The sequence below is a fragment of the Salvia hispanica genome, chromosome 6 (assembly GCF_029641045.1).
Source record: "Salvia hispanica isolate PSC_SH4W2 chromosome 6, Shi_PSC_v1, whole genome shotgun sequence".
NCBI classification, from domain to species: Eukaryota; Viridiplantae; Streptophyta; class Magnoliopsida; order Lamiales; family Lamiaceae; genus Salvia; species Salvia hispanica.
Window position 1 is genome coordinate 32116482 of NC_142697.1, and position 12656 is coordinate 32129137.

Sequence of the window (12656 nt, forward strand, 5' to 3'; positions counted from 1 at the left end):
ACACAATCATACTCCATATGATGTAACTAAAGTATTATTTTGAACAAAAAAAACGTTATTTTATGTTGGAAGTTAATTGAAACAACAATAATTTGTCTTGCACTGTGTGATTTTGGTGTCACAGACAATTTTAAATTTGACCATCACAAAACGATTGGAAAAAATTGTAAATTTATAATTTTATTTTAAAGTTTCAAAATTTATGGGACTAACCGTGAAATTTATGATTTAAATAACAATTATTCCTTTTTAAATTGATAAATTATCGAAAAAATCAGAAAATTTATCAAAATATGGTTTGCACTACTTTGAAGAACATTAGGAAAGACCATAAAGTTTAAATTTATCTGCAATTGTACATCATCGAATGTTTGTATGATTATATATATGTGATATGACAGTCGAAAAATCATATGTGAACGTCATCGTCAATGAGTTAGATTATGTCATCATTTTTAAAGAAAGACAATGTTATATATGTCAACAATATATTACACACACACAAAAGTTTTTTTTTTCATATTTGTCTCGTGTTGTGTCATTATCGCGCAACATTCTCATTGTGTTGTGCAATTATTGCGCAACATCGCGACCGTGTTGTGCAATTATTGTGCAACAATGGTGCATGCACAATCTTGCACTTGTCGTGTCGTGCCCTTCACGACCCGTATAATATACAATTTTGTTAGCACGAGATTAAGCTACTTCCTCAAAAAGATGTACATTCAATAATCAGGTGATTAATGTTCTATACAAAATTTAACTCTAGACATCTCGGCTAAAATGTTGGGAAAATTAAACCCCTATTTAATTGGGTTTATATTAGTTAAGGGATTTTCTAAAAAAGTAAGCTCCGGCTTCACTACCCCTGCCTCAAAACACCAGAGTCACTACAATTTACAACAGTCTCCCTATTTAACAAAAACCCATCACCTCCTCAGGCATTGGGCTCATCAGCCGGCTCCGGTGCTTCGACGTTGCAGTCAATACCGGTATTGGCTTTGGAGGGAAGACTCTCCTCCTTGGGCTCATCAGGGTTGCAGCGACAGACCCCATTATGAGATTCGCAGTTAATAGACTCATAAAAGGCGTCACCTTCCTTGCTCAACGATGGATCGGGCAAGGCAGCAGCTTCCCCGACAGTCCGAGCTCTGTCTTCATCTGAAGCAGCAGCTTCGCCTCCAGTGTCGTTGCACTGCTTCTCTTCAGCTGCAGTAGAGGCAGCTGTGGCTTCCCCGACAGCCCGAGCTTCATCTTCATCTGAAGCAGCAGTTTCGCCTCCAGTGTCCTTGCACTGCTCCTCTTCAGCTGCAGTGGAGGTGGTGGCTGTGGCTTCCCCGACAGTCCGAGCCTTATCTTCATCTGAAGCAGCAGCTTCGGCTCCAGTGGCGTTACAATGCTTCTCTTCAGCTGCAGTAGAGGTAGCTGTGGCTTCAGCATGAAATTATGCTAAAACATGAACCAGATTTGCACACACATGCACGCACATATATAAGCAGAAAAAAGGATCAATACCTGCTGACTCGTTTTCCGGTTTAACGGACTGTTGGCCAGATACAGGTTTCTGCAGCATGTCCACCCCTGGGAACACGATCATGCTCATATGCTGCATTTGTTGCCTCTCTGATTCTTCAAGGGGGACAAAGCCAAATACTTTCGTCCATGTCTCGTTCAGTTCAGATATGGCTGGTATTACCAGTTTCTCTACACCGAGAGTGGACAGAATCTGACGAGATTGTACACAATGATACCAAAAATCATAATCAGGAAAATAGATCATATCAGACCAACAAGAAAGGAAGATTCAAATTTGCGCAACGATGGTGGCAAATTGCCTTTATTTTTTGGGAACGCTGATGGATTTATTGATAGCAGTAGAATTCAAAAAGAAAGACCAAAAAATACATCAGATCCCAGAATTTGTGCAATAAACTAATGCTGTTGAAATTTATGGATATTTACCCACAAAAAGGAAATAATGGGGGAACTTTGGACATTTTTCACTACAGCATATAATGCATTACACGGAAAAAAAATACTGAGATCTTCTAAAGAAAGAAAGCATACCGTATCAACTGCAGTTAAAAGCCTGCTGCACATCCCTTGACGCCGGTAATTGAATCGAGTTCCAATAAAAGGCATCTCAGCTAACTGTTTGCCATGGATCCTGTTTTTTCAGAAATCACATAAAGACATTTTTCAGTAGATAGATACTAGTTAGGGATCTAAACAGGCACCAAAAGAAAAACTAAGTGGACTGTGTACATAACATCAGATTGACCGATTCCAGGAATCCATGACGAGTGATGACTGGCGAAAGACATTAAACAATACAAAAAATCTTTGCAAGAAACAACAGATGAATGAAATTGGATGGTCACTGAAAAATGCTACTTCTTCAAGTAAGATTCTAATGGGCTTTGCAGGATTAACATATATTTTCACAAGGCTAATTCCTTCATGAATTAGTCAGCCAATACTAGACTTACTAATTCACGAGGTACATCTAAAGCACTGTCTATCAGACAGATAAGGTAAATAAAACACGTACAGGTCCATACAGACCATAGTATAGAAAATCAAAATCACTGACCTTATCGACGCTGCCGCGATAATTTCATCACCCTTCTCCAGAACTATGGTACAAAATCCATCAAAATTCAACCGTCTAATATTGGACCTACAAAAAATAGAACATAGATTGAAGAATGAAATCTGCAGTTTATCTGAAATCAAACTAAAATAGAACAGTGCCTGCTTTCAATGTTAACCAGAACAAGTAAAAGACTGCATTTTAGCATATAATATACCAAAGAAAGTTAAACATATTAAAGTAGGAAAGAGGCAACAATTGTTCTCCAAAACTATGGGCTTCAATCTGTACTCTTGTAGGTAACACATTCGTGCATAACTTAGTTACACTCTAACTCTTCATTCAAACAATATATGACAAAGCACAGAAAATTTGATTAGCCCTCTCTTTGTATGCCCTTTTCCTTTTTCTTCTACTTATTCAATAGTAAGCTCTTAGTTTTAAACACTTTAAGGTAAAGATTATACTCCTTCCGCCCTTATAAGTGTGCTCATACTTTTTTCGACACGGGTTTAGTAAATGACAGGTAAGTGTATAGATGAGAGGAATGAGGACCGCACGATTGTTGTAGGGATATTGTATTTAATTGTAAATGTTAGGTAAATGTGTGGTCATGATTGGCCTTTGCGTAAAAAAGTTGATAGAGTGAGGGTAAAATACAAGGGGTTAATGGTACGGTAGTTTACAAAAATGGAAAGTGCCCGTTTTTACACATTATTAAGGACGGACTATAATGGCAAAATGAGCACACTTATAAGGAATAGAAAGAGAGTAATGTATATGTGAAACTAAAACAAGTTCATGAAGTGGACTACCATCAAAAGTATATCAAATTACCATATACCGAAACATATATTGACAAGTAAAGACCTAAGTGAGAAAAAGTGAGGTAGGAAAAGCTTACCCACAGTTGTAGACAACGTTATGAATCATATTGCTTCCACTTCGGTCATCAATGATGGGTTCAAAACATTCATCCATAACAGAGAAAGCAACAGCCAACTTGGAATTGCTTTCTATCTTCAAGGAATTACCAAAAAGTGATGCATCATCATTAATAACACGATGCTGAAGAATGGTATAGGAAAATTCTTCTCCCATTTCATGTCTAACACCAAGAAGATCCTGTAACCGGTCCAAGATCTGTAGATGAGAATGCGAGATATATCAGTGGCAAACTAATAAATGAGTCATAAATTAAAAATATTTCACTATTTCAGACTTTTAGAGGGCCAATTTTAATTGGAAAATTTGGAGCTGTAGCAATTCAAGCAGCAAAATGAATACCTGATGTGAGGTGTAAGTGTCATGAGTGACTTCTACATATGAAACCCACTTAAAGTTTATGCACTGTAAAGCACATAAATGCTTGATAGTGCATAAATGGTATCAACCTAGAGATAGGATCAATAAAAGGGCCGGCTAAGTCACGAGCGACAACTAGTTGAAAAGAAATCTTATTTTTCAAAAAGTCCAATATAAGTCACTAGGTGCACATGCCAGAAAGGAAAGCATAATGTTGTTACTAACACAGAAAGAACAATGTATGTTTAAACAATAAATGTTATCATGATAGAGATCATTCCCTGCAGATTTCTTTAGTAATCTTAGTTGTTAGTATTATTTAGATAGAACTACGTAAAAGGTATTTATTATGTGGGGGTTTCACATATGCGGTCTCTACAAAAATCTTGACATTTAAAGCATCTATTCTATGCTGTATAGTCACATTTGACGTACTTTTTCACTTTTTGGCTTATTTTTGAACAAAATGGCATGCACGTCTAGGCTATTTATCAAAGTCAGCCCTTTCAGTTAATTCAGAATACATCTCATGTGCAATATTTCTGGTTTGTGCATTTAGTAAACACTTTCCCTGTATCATTTGTCCTCCGCCTTTCACTCCATAATTAAATATCAGGTCCTGATTTATTCAAATCCTAAATTACTTTATTTATGTAAAAGAACGAAGGGATACCAAATGGCCAAGAATACTGCCATCAATTCCTAGAATTTCTTTGATAGAGGGCGATTACAATCGTGATTAGATGATTGATAAGCAATAATTTATTAAATTAGTTTATTTAATTAATAGTTTCATCCCTATATGTACATAAAAGGAAATATATAAATATATTTTAATAAGGGTAATTAGGCCATTTCATGTGTTATATAATACACAATCTTAGATATTATTTTCTTTACCGAACAACAACGAAAAAACCTTATGTGTGTATCTTGACACAAAGCCCAAGTTTCTTATCTTGCTTTACCTATCTTGACATATCTTCCAGAAACCAAATGGGCCCTAAATGGTTTGGCCAAGGAGTATTTCATCTCTCATTTGTCTATTTTTAGAGGTTTTGGCATCGATTCTCCATCCTAACATGAAATCTCATATTGTGCCTCATTTTATTCTAGCCACATCTTTCTGGTAATTTGTTATCATTTGTTTCTTAACCGAATGGATGGAAAACAAATGGTTGAGAATTCCTAATGCGTAGCATTATATTCCTCTCCTGAAGAATTCGAAAAGGCTAGCTATTCTAGGAAGAAAGGCACGAATGACAGCTACCAGGGACATTGCATATGTTGCAAGCATTAAATGATGAGTTAATAGTACATGTGGGCTTTGATAGTTTAAGCCAAAGATGTTGAAGTGTTATCATTTTGGCTGCACAACTGCTAAAAGCAACTTTAGAAGATAATTAGTAGATTAATGGAATGTTAGCAGCATGTTATAATGATAGAATAGTGCTGTCTTGGGAGAGATAATCACCGGACAATCTTGCATAGGACAGAACGCAATCAGGACATCACCAATGGAGAAACCTGTAGTGTATCTTTTCTTTGGAAAAAAAAAAAAATTTGAAAAGATGATTTAATACACTTCTCTAATTAGTTTGGGTTGCCATTTTGGTAGAACCGTATGCCAATTCCAAGAACATTCTAGCATAGCCCATCAAAAATTCGTACTGTTAATAGTCCTCAACCCCCACCCTCCATGGCTCAACAGCCTAGAGATGTTACCGGACAAATATTTATGCCTTAAAGCTAAAGGTTATTTAAATCAGTGGGTCTTGGTTTTGGTTTAGGGATGGTGGTTACTCTATCGTATCATGTCACTATTGGGACACAAAACAGAAAGTAAAAAAATAACTGAAAAACTTAGTATCTTTTGGCGTGTTACACATACTAATTAAGAAAATTATCACAGACACCTGGCATTACATATAGGTATGTCAGCAATAAGTAAAATAAATATTCTCCGAACCAATATCACAAGTAACGTAAATATTTTCTGAAAGCCAAAAGTAATTAAATTGTGAAAGCAAGCATTAAATACCATTAAGCATTGTTTCCCACAAAAGGAATTATTTTCATCATGCAAATCGTCAGCTATCGTCTCTTTGGTGCAATGCAAGTGAACTGCAAAAAGTTAGAAATCGTTAATAATCAGTTCAGAAGTAACTATTACATAAGCTTTTCTTTTAGGAAAACCATTACATAAGCTGTGAACAAGGATAGACAAGTTCAGAGACCATTAGGTAACATGGAGGCACATATTAAGCTTACATTTTTCCTCACACAAACAGCATGCCAACAATTCAGAAGATAAATTGTGCTCATCATCACTGGTTGAGGTACTTTCACATGCAGAGCCACAAAACTTGCATGAACAGTAGACACAGTACCAATCTCCGGAAGGAATCTGCATAAATTGAACTTATGAGTGCTAGACCACTTCAATTCAGGAAAAATCATAATATCCAACTCCTAGAATGGGTCAGATTAAAGAGTAAACTCATTTAATGTCAGAGTAAATAAAATTACAATAAATATCACAGCCAATTTCATCAGTTCAACACAGATGAACAATTCAATACCTACCTAGCATCATTAAAGGAACTTTACATTGCTTAAAATTTGTGGTGTTAATGATTATAAGGATAGTAACAAACTTTAGAATTTTGAGAACAGAAATTGTTAAAGCATGTACAAAATCAAATTTCGGCTGCCACTTGTCAATGTAGATATTGTGAATCGCATTTAATAGTTAAGGGCCAAGAAAAAAGACGGAAAGCTAAATGTGAGAAGAGGGTTCCATGCATTCTTACTTCAATACGCAAACAGCTATTATGGAAAGTCGATGGACAACCATCGCAACATATCAAGTCACCACCATCACCACACACAGCACATGTGTCATCATTTGGATCATCCCCTTCCACATCCACACAAACAAATTCAATCTTAACAGTTTCCACATGTTTTCCCCAGGAATCTAGTAAGCACTGAAGGAGAGAATTCCCTGAATCCAGATATATATTCCGAAATGGTTTTCCAGGTGTCTTTTCTGCATGAGACTCAAAGCCCCGTATTGTATGAGTTACATTACAGCAATTACAACAGATTCCCTCCTTCGTAATCTTTCCCTCAATTAGCATTCTTTTACTCCTTCCTCTCTTATACTCCACCTTCGCGCCAAGGGGTACGGTTCCCAAATCAATCATCCACGCAAGCAAAGTACGTTTTCCATCATATAACTCATAATCATCAGAATCAGACCCATTCCTAGGCTTACGGGCCAACAAAGTCCGTCTTGATTTAATCTTCCCACCTGCTGATTTACTTTTAGATGATGACTCCTTCTTAGTGGCTCTTCTGATAGTCCTTACTGTGGCATTCTTCTTATGTTTACCTTTCTTCTTGCCTGGCTGAGTCATTCTGAATAGCATCCTAAAGGTCTCCTCTGGGATAGGAGTAAATGCCAAAACATCAATATTATCGGCAGTTCCATTATCAATCTTCTCCTTAAGCTTTTTGTAAGCCAATGTCACCGACCAGTGACCTCTCCCATCCCGATCAACATAGACTGCATCCTGGTAGTCTTTGGAAAGTCTCTGCCTGTATTCAACAGACCATCCAGCCTTCTTAAGCATAGCAACTATTTCATCCCTAATTAATTGCTTCTGATACCTTAACCCCGTTTCCTTATCTTCAGCACCTTCTTTTATCTCTTTTTTCTTTTTCTGCTGCAAAACACCATTCCTCAAATCACTCTTACCAACCTTTAACCTCTTCGACAGAACCTTATCTCCTGATTCTTTACGGTCTATACCTCTCTTGACACCTTTTTTCTTGATTTTCAACCCTACATCCCCATTCTCTACATTTGGTAACATTTCCCCCTTTTCCTTAATACATGGCCTTCCTCGACCTCTACGACCCCCATTACCACTATCATCGACCTTGTTCCGAAGCAAATATTTCCTCTCCAATGGCGAAGCCTGACTTTCACTTTCTACTTTCCGTGGCCTTCTCCGACCTCTACCACCCCCATTACTCTCGCCATCAACCACCTTCGGCTGCAAATGTTTCTCATCCAATGACGAAGCAATACTTTCACTTTCTACTTTCCTCGGCCTTCCTCGACCTCTACCACCCCCATTACTTCCATTACCAACCTTCTTCGATTGGACTATTGTCATATCCAATGAGGAAGCTGCCACAGGTTCAGTTTCTGCTTTCCTCGGCCTTCCTCGACCTCTACCACCCCCATTACTTTTCCTGCCAACCTTCTCCGGTTGAGATGTTACCATTTCCAATGAGGGAGCTGCCACAGCTTCCGTTTCCACTTTCCGAGGCCTCCCACGCCGCCTAACACTCTCCTCAGGACTACCGGAAGGAAAAACAACTATTGCACCTTTCTCCTTCAGAGGCCTCCCCAGCCTCTCCTTCTGCTGACCCGGCGACGAAACCTCACCCTTACCTTCCGTTTTACGAGGTCTCCCCCTCCTACCCTTCTTCTTCCCATCAATCGCCTCACTCATGCCCAAAAACTCAACACCCTGGCCTTCCTCCTCGACCTTGTCATCCAGCTTCACTATTTCCATACCAATCACTTGTTTCTCACCATCACTCATGGCTACCGTTCGCGACCTCAAAACCCTACTACTTTTAGGTATACCGTCAGCCCCCCCATTCCCCTTATGATTCGAATTACTCTTTTCCCCCCTTTTCCTTTTCCTCTCCACCGGCGGCTCTTTGTTCAGATCAATCAACTCAACTTCAACTTCTTCGCTCCCTTCCCCCACCTCAATCGACATCCTTCCACTGTTTCCTGCATCAAAAAAATTAAAATTAAAAAAACACTCCAATCATCTCTCAATTGGAACAAAACGGTACGAGTAAAACACCGAAAATCACAAATCTCACCGGTAGAGCAGCGGAAGTGAACGCAGAGAAATGTAGCCGAGTCGATACGTACAGATTGATTGTATCTATATGCTGTGTAGCTTCTGCAAAGAGAGAAAAGAGAGAGAGGGTTCAGTATTCTTTTAAAAGAGTATTGGGGGATTTGTAAAGACAGCAAATTACATTTATTGCAGCTTTCCATTTAAATTTATAGGTTTGTGGGGGGTGCAATTGTAATTTCGCATCCTGCGACATCTGGGAATTTTTCCCTCCATTATTGTTTTTCCTCATTAAAAATATTTTTGAATTTCAGAAGCATCAGTTGACTTGCTGTGGAATCTTTGAATCAGAAAATTCATTTTAATTCCAAAAAAATCATTAGTACTTTGTTGGAGTATACTGTATATTATAGTAGTACATATTTATGCCAAGAGGAATAATATAATGAATAAAATCAAGGAAAATAGAACATGAATAAAAGCATTGGCATATGGTTGAATTTTTGTCCATCCCAATCTAATCTGAAGATTCAAAAATTAATGAAAATTTGCCCAAAATTCAAATCTGAAATCCAAACTATTGTGTCTAATCTGATCCGGATAATCCAAAATATAATATTATAAATTCATAAATCAGTACTAAAATCGAAAAATCTAATATATATCAAATAATCTGGAGGAGATCAGCAATAAAACATTCATCAAATGAGGAGTAGTGTCAATATTTGCTCATGGATTAATTAAATTTAAGGATAATAGATCAATAATTAATTCAATTATAGATTTACATGGTATAGTCGAAAAATGCAAATGACTAAATAGCCCAGGTATAGTAAACAATAGTAGTACTAGTTAATTAATGGCTAAAATTCAGTTTGCACGAGTAATTATTGTCAATAAACATCCAACAGAGATCAAATCTACCATAATTATAAGGCTAATTAATACAAAGCCCCATAAATTGTTGGGAAGCATGAACACTCAAATATTTTAATAGACGATGCTTGACCCAACAAATGTTGGGATTAATACAGATTTACAGATTATTGCCACACAATCAAAAAGAAATATGGAAACACTCAATTTCCACAATTTACAGATTTTTCACATTTAGTACAATCGATAGCAGACTTTGGATTTTAATACTGGGGTCCAAATTAATGATAACAATTGTTGTGTTTTAGCGTTAATGACACCAAAAACAATAACGACATAACATTGTGGAACTGAAAGATAAGTAATTTTAAAATTAGCAATAACAATAAAGTATATACGACATCACTGTCACCGTTGAAATAATTGCAGAATATAGATTTTTTAAATAAAAAGTACTGTAACTTTTAAATTAAATTTACTAATATTATATGATATATATACATGCATATTTATGGAATGAAAGAGTTATTTTTATTCTTATAATATAATGATCACTACTTTGTGATCTTACAATAACAATATTTACATAAATAAAAAAAAATATTATCTGCTAATGTGAAAAAAATATAAATTAATTAATATAGCTATGAGAAAAATAACCACAAATAAATTAATGGATGAATATATTTATTTAGGTGCCAAGTTATGAGAAAATCCAAACAACACAACAAAATCCACAAAAACACATACATGCTAGTGACAAATTTCGAACCTACAATATCAAAGGTTAATATTGCAACTAGTGAACCAATTGCGCTACAAAATAACTTGTTAAATGTTTTTTGAAAATAAGTACTCCTACTTATATAGTTATATAATTTAAAAATGGATGGGGGTTCCAAGGGACCCATGCCCCAACGTGCGTCCGCCTCTTAATGCAATGTAGAGCATGATAATTATCCATTTAATGAACTCTTAATTGAGATATGGATTACTGCCACACGACCAATAAAAAATATGAAGACACTCAATTTACGTATGTTTATAAATCACTGATGGAATTATTATCCACCCTCCAAATTAAACACATATAGTGCAATATAGTGCTAGACACTCAATTTCCAAGCTTACCTTGCTAGTGAAATCAAACACAAATGATGCAAGACAGTGTGAAGACAAAAGAGGGAGGCAACATCGGCTTGCAACCTGCAAGATTGGAGGCGACAAGTCAAATGAACAGAAGATAATTCTTATTCATGTTTTGGATAACCAATTGACACAATAACAAAATTAACTAATTGACGCAATAATTTGGTAAGATTTTTGACTTAAAAGTTTAATTGATATAATAATTATTATAATTTTTAAAATTATAATAAGATTTACTTAATAAGTTATCAAGAATATAATAATAATCATTATGTTTTTGTTTTTATTTTTATTTTTATTTTTGTGGTTTATAATTTTGATATTATATTACTGATTTTCTTAATACGTTACCATTAATTAATTGTTAGGGAGATTCAATATATAGAACAGAAAAACGGATATCTGAAAGTCGTGATAATCATTTTCAGATCAAATCAATTTCGGTGGTTCTACCAAATTTATTTGATCGGATAAAATTCAGAGAAATCAGAAAATTCATATGTGTATTCGAGATATTTGAACCAGAAGAATTGATCAGATTTTGAAGAAGACGAACCTGTGCAGCTGCTGACGAAACAGTGCATCCGTTGGGAATATTAACCGAAAATAACTGATTTTCAAAAGGTTTCCGACCCCAGAGTTCCAGAGTTCTACCAAATTTAGGTGTTAGGGAGTAAGGCTCTGCCCCTTGGACCCCGCCAGGGGCTGCCGCCCCTTGGACCCCGCTACCCGGGGGCGCTGCCCCCGGACCCCAGTTCATCTATTAAGGAGCTTCGCCCCTAACATCATAATGAATTTAAATAAGCGTGCACTCCGCACCTCCATACTTAAATGATGTATCATTATAACAATAACCAATCAATCAAGTTAATCCAATTACACTAAAATATCCAACAATCTTCCCCTATTTTAGTGCAATCCTTGATTAACTAAAACAAGTCATCTCAAACAATCAAACTTTTGCATAAAAGAAATATCGTAACGATTGAATTCCATATTAGTACATTACACATTCCAAATATTCGAATACCCCGGGTGTCTCTAAGGATTGAACCCTGAGAACTCACATTGAATACACGAAGATAATGTACACAAAAGTTTACATACGAATATGTTCTATCTTGACACTATATTTTACTAGCTTATGTCCTTATCCTTCATAAACATGTCGAAACCAAGTCCCAGCTTCTTGAAGCGGCTAAACTTCATGCTTATATAGGTAGTTCCTTTATTCTTGCACCTACATTTGCAATTTTTCAAAAGAACTATTAAGAATATATATATTCAACCTCCTTAACTTGTAGGTCCGAACACATACCTTGGGACGATTTTCAAATGTGTTCCAATCTCCAAAGATTAAGTTTTCCACATTGAATTCTGCATCTAGTGTCATACTAAATGGGAATTGGGTATCTTAATATCAGAGATTTGTAGTGGACTTTAATCCCATCCCTATAGCCGATTTGTGCACAAGACCTCTACTTAACCCTTTGGTTAAATGATCGGCTAAGTTATCATGAGTTCTTACAAACTCCACAGATATCACACCATCTATAATAAGTTCACGAATCATGCTATGTCTAACACCTAAGTGTCTTGACTTTCCATTATACACTTGACTATATGTCTTAGCCAAGGTAGCTGCACTATCATATCTGATAGATATAGGTGATATCGGTTTAGGCCACAATGGAATTTCATATATTAGATTTCTTAGCCATTCAACCTCTTTACCAGCTGCTGCTAATGCCACAAACTCCGATTCCATTGTTGAATTCGTGATACAAGTTTGTTTCTTTGATGCCCAACATATAGCACCACCTCCAAGACGGAATACTCAA

General features: G+C 36.2%; 1 protein-coding gene across 2 annotated transcripts; it reads right to left on the bottom strand.

The window, feature by feature from the left end:
- Positions 1-705: 705 nt before the first annotated feature.
- LOC125207388 (uncharacterized) lies at positions 706-8945 on the bottom strand. Of its 2 annotated transcripts, none has more exons than XM_089061310.1 (9): positions 8813-8945; positions 6712-8710; positions 6170-6305; positions 5940-6022; positions 3498-3736; positions 2594-2680; positions 2068-2167; positions 1516-1726; positions 706-1410 (listed from the first exon to the last, which is right to left on the bottom strand). In XM_089061310.1, the coding sequence occupies exons 2-9, from the start codon at positions 8701-8703 to the stop codon at positions 938-940; spliced, it is 3321 nt and encodes a 1106-aa protein (XP_088917436.1). In that variant the 5' UTR covers positions 8704-8710; positions 8813-8945; the 3' UTR covers positions 706-937. The 2 variants fall into 2 exon arrangements, with proteins under 2 accessions (XP_088917436.1, XP_047962657.1); XM_048106700.1 differs by having other exon boundaries at positions 6712-8717.
- Between the last annotated feature and the right edge of the window lie 3711 nt (positions 8946-12656).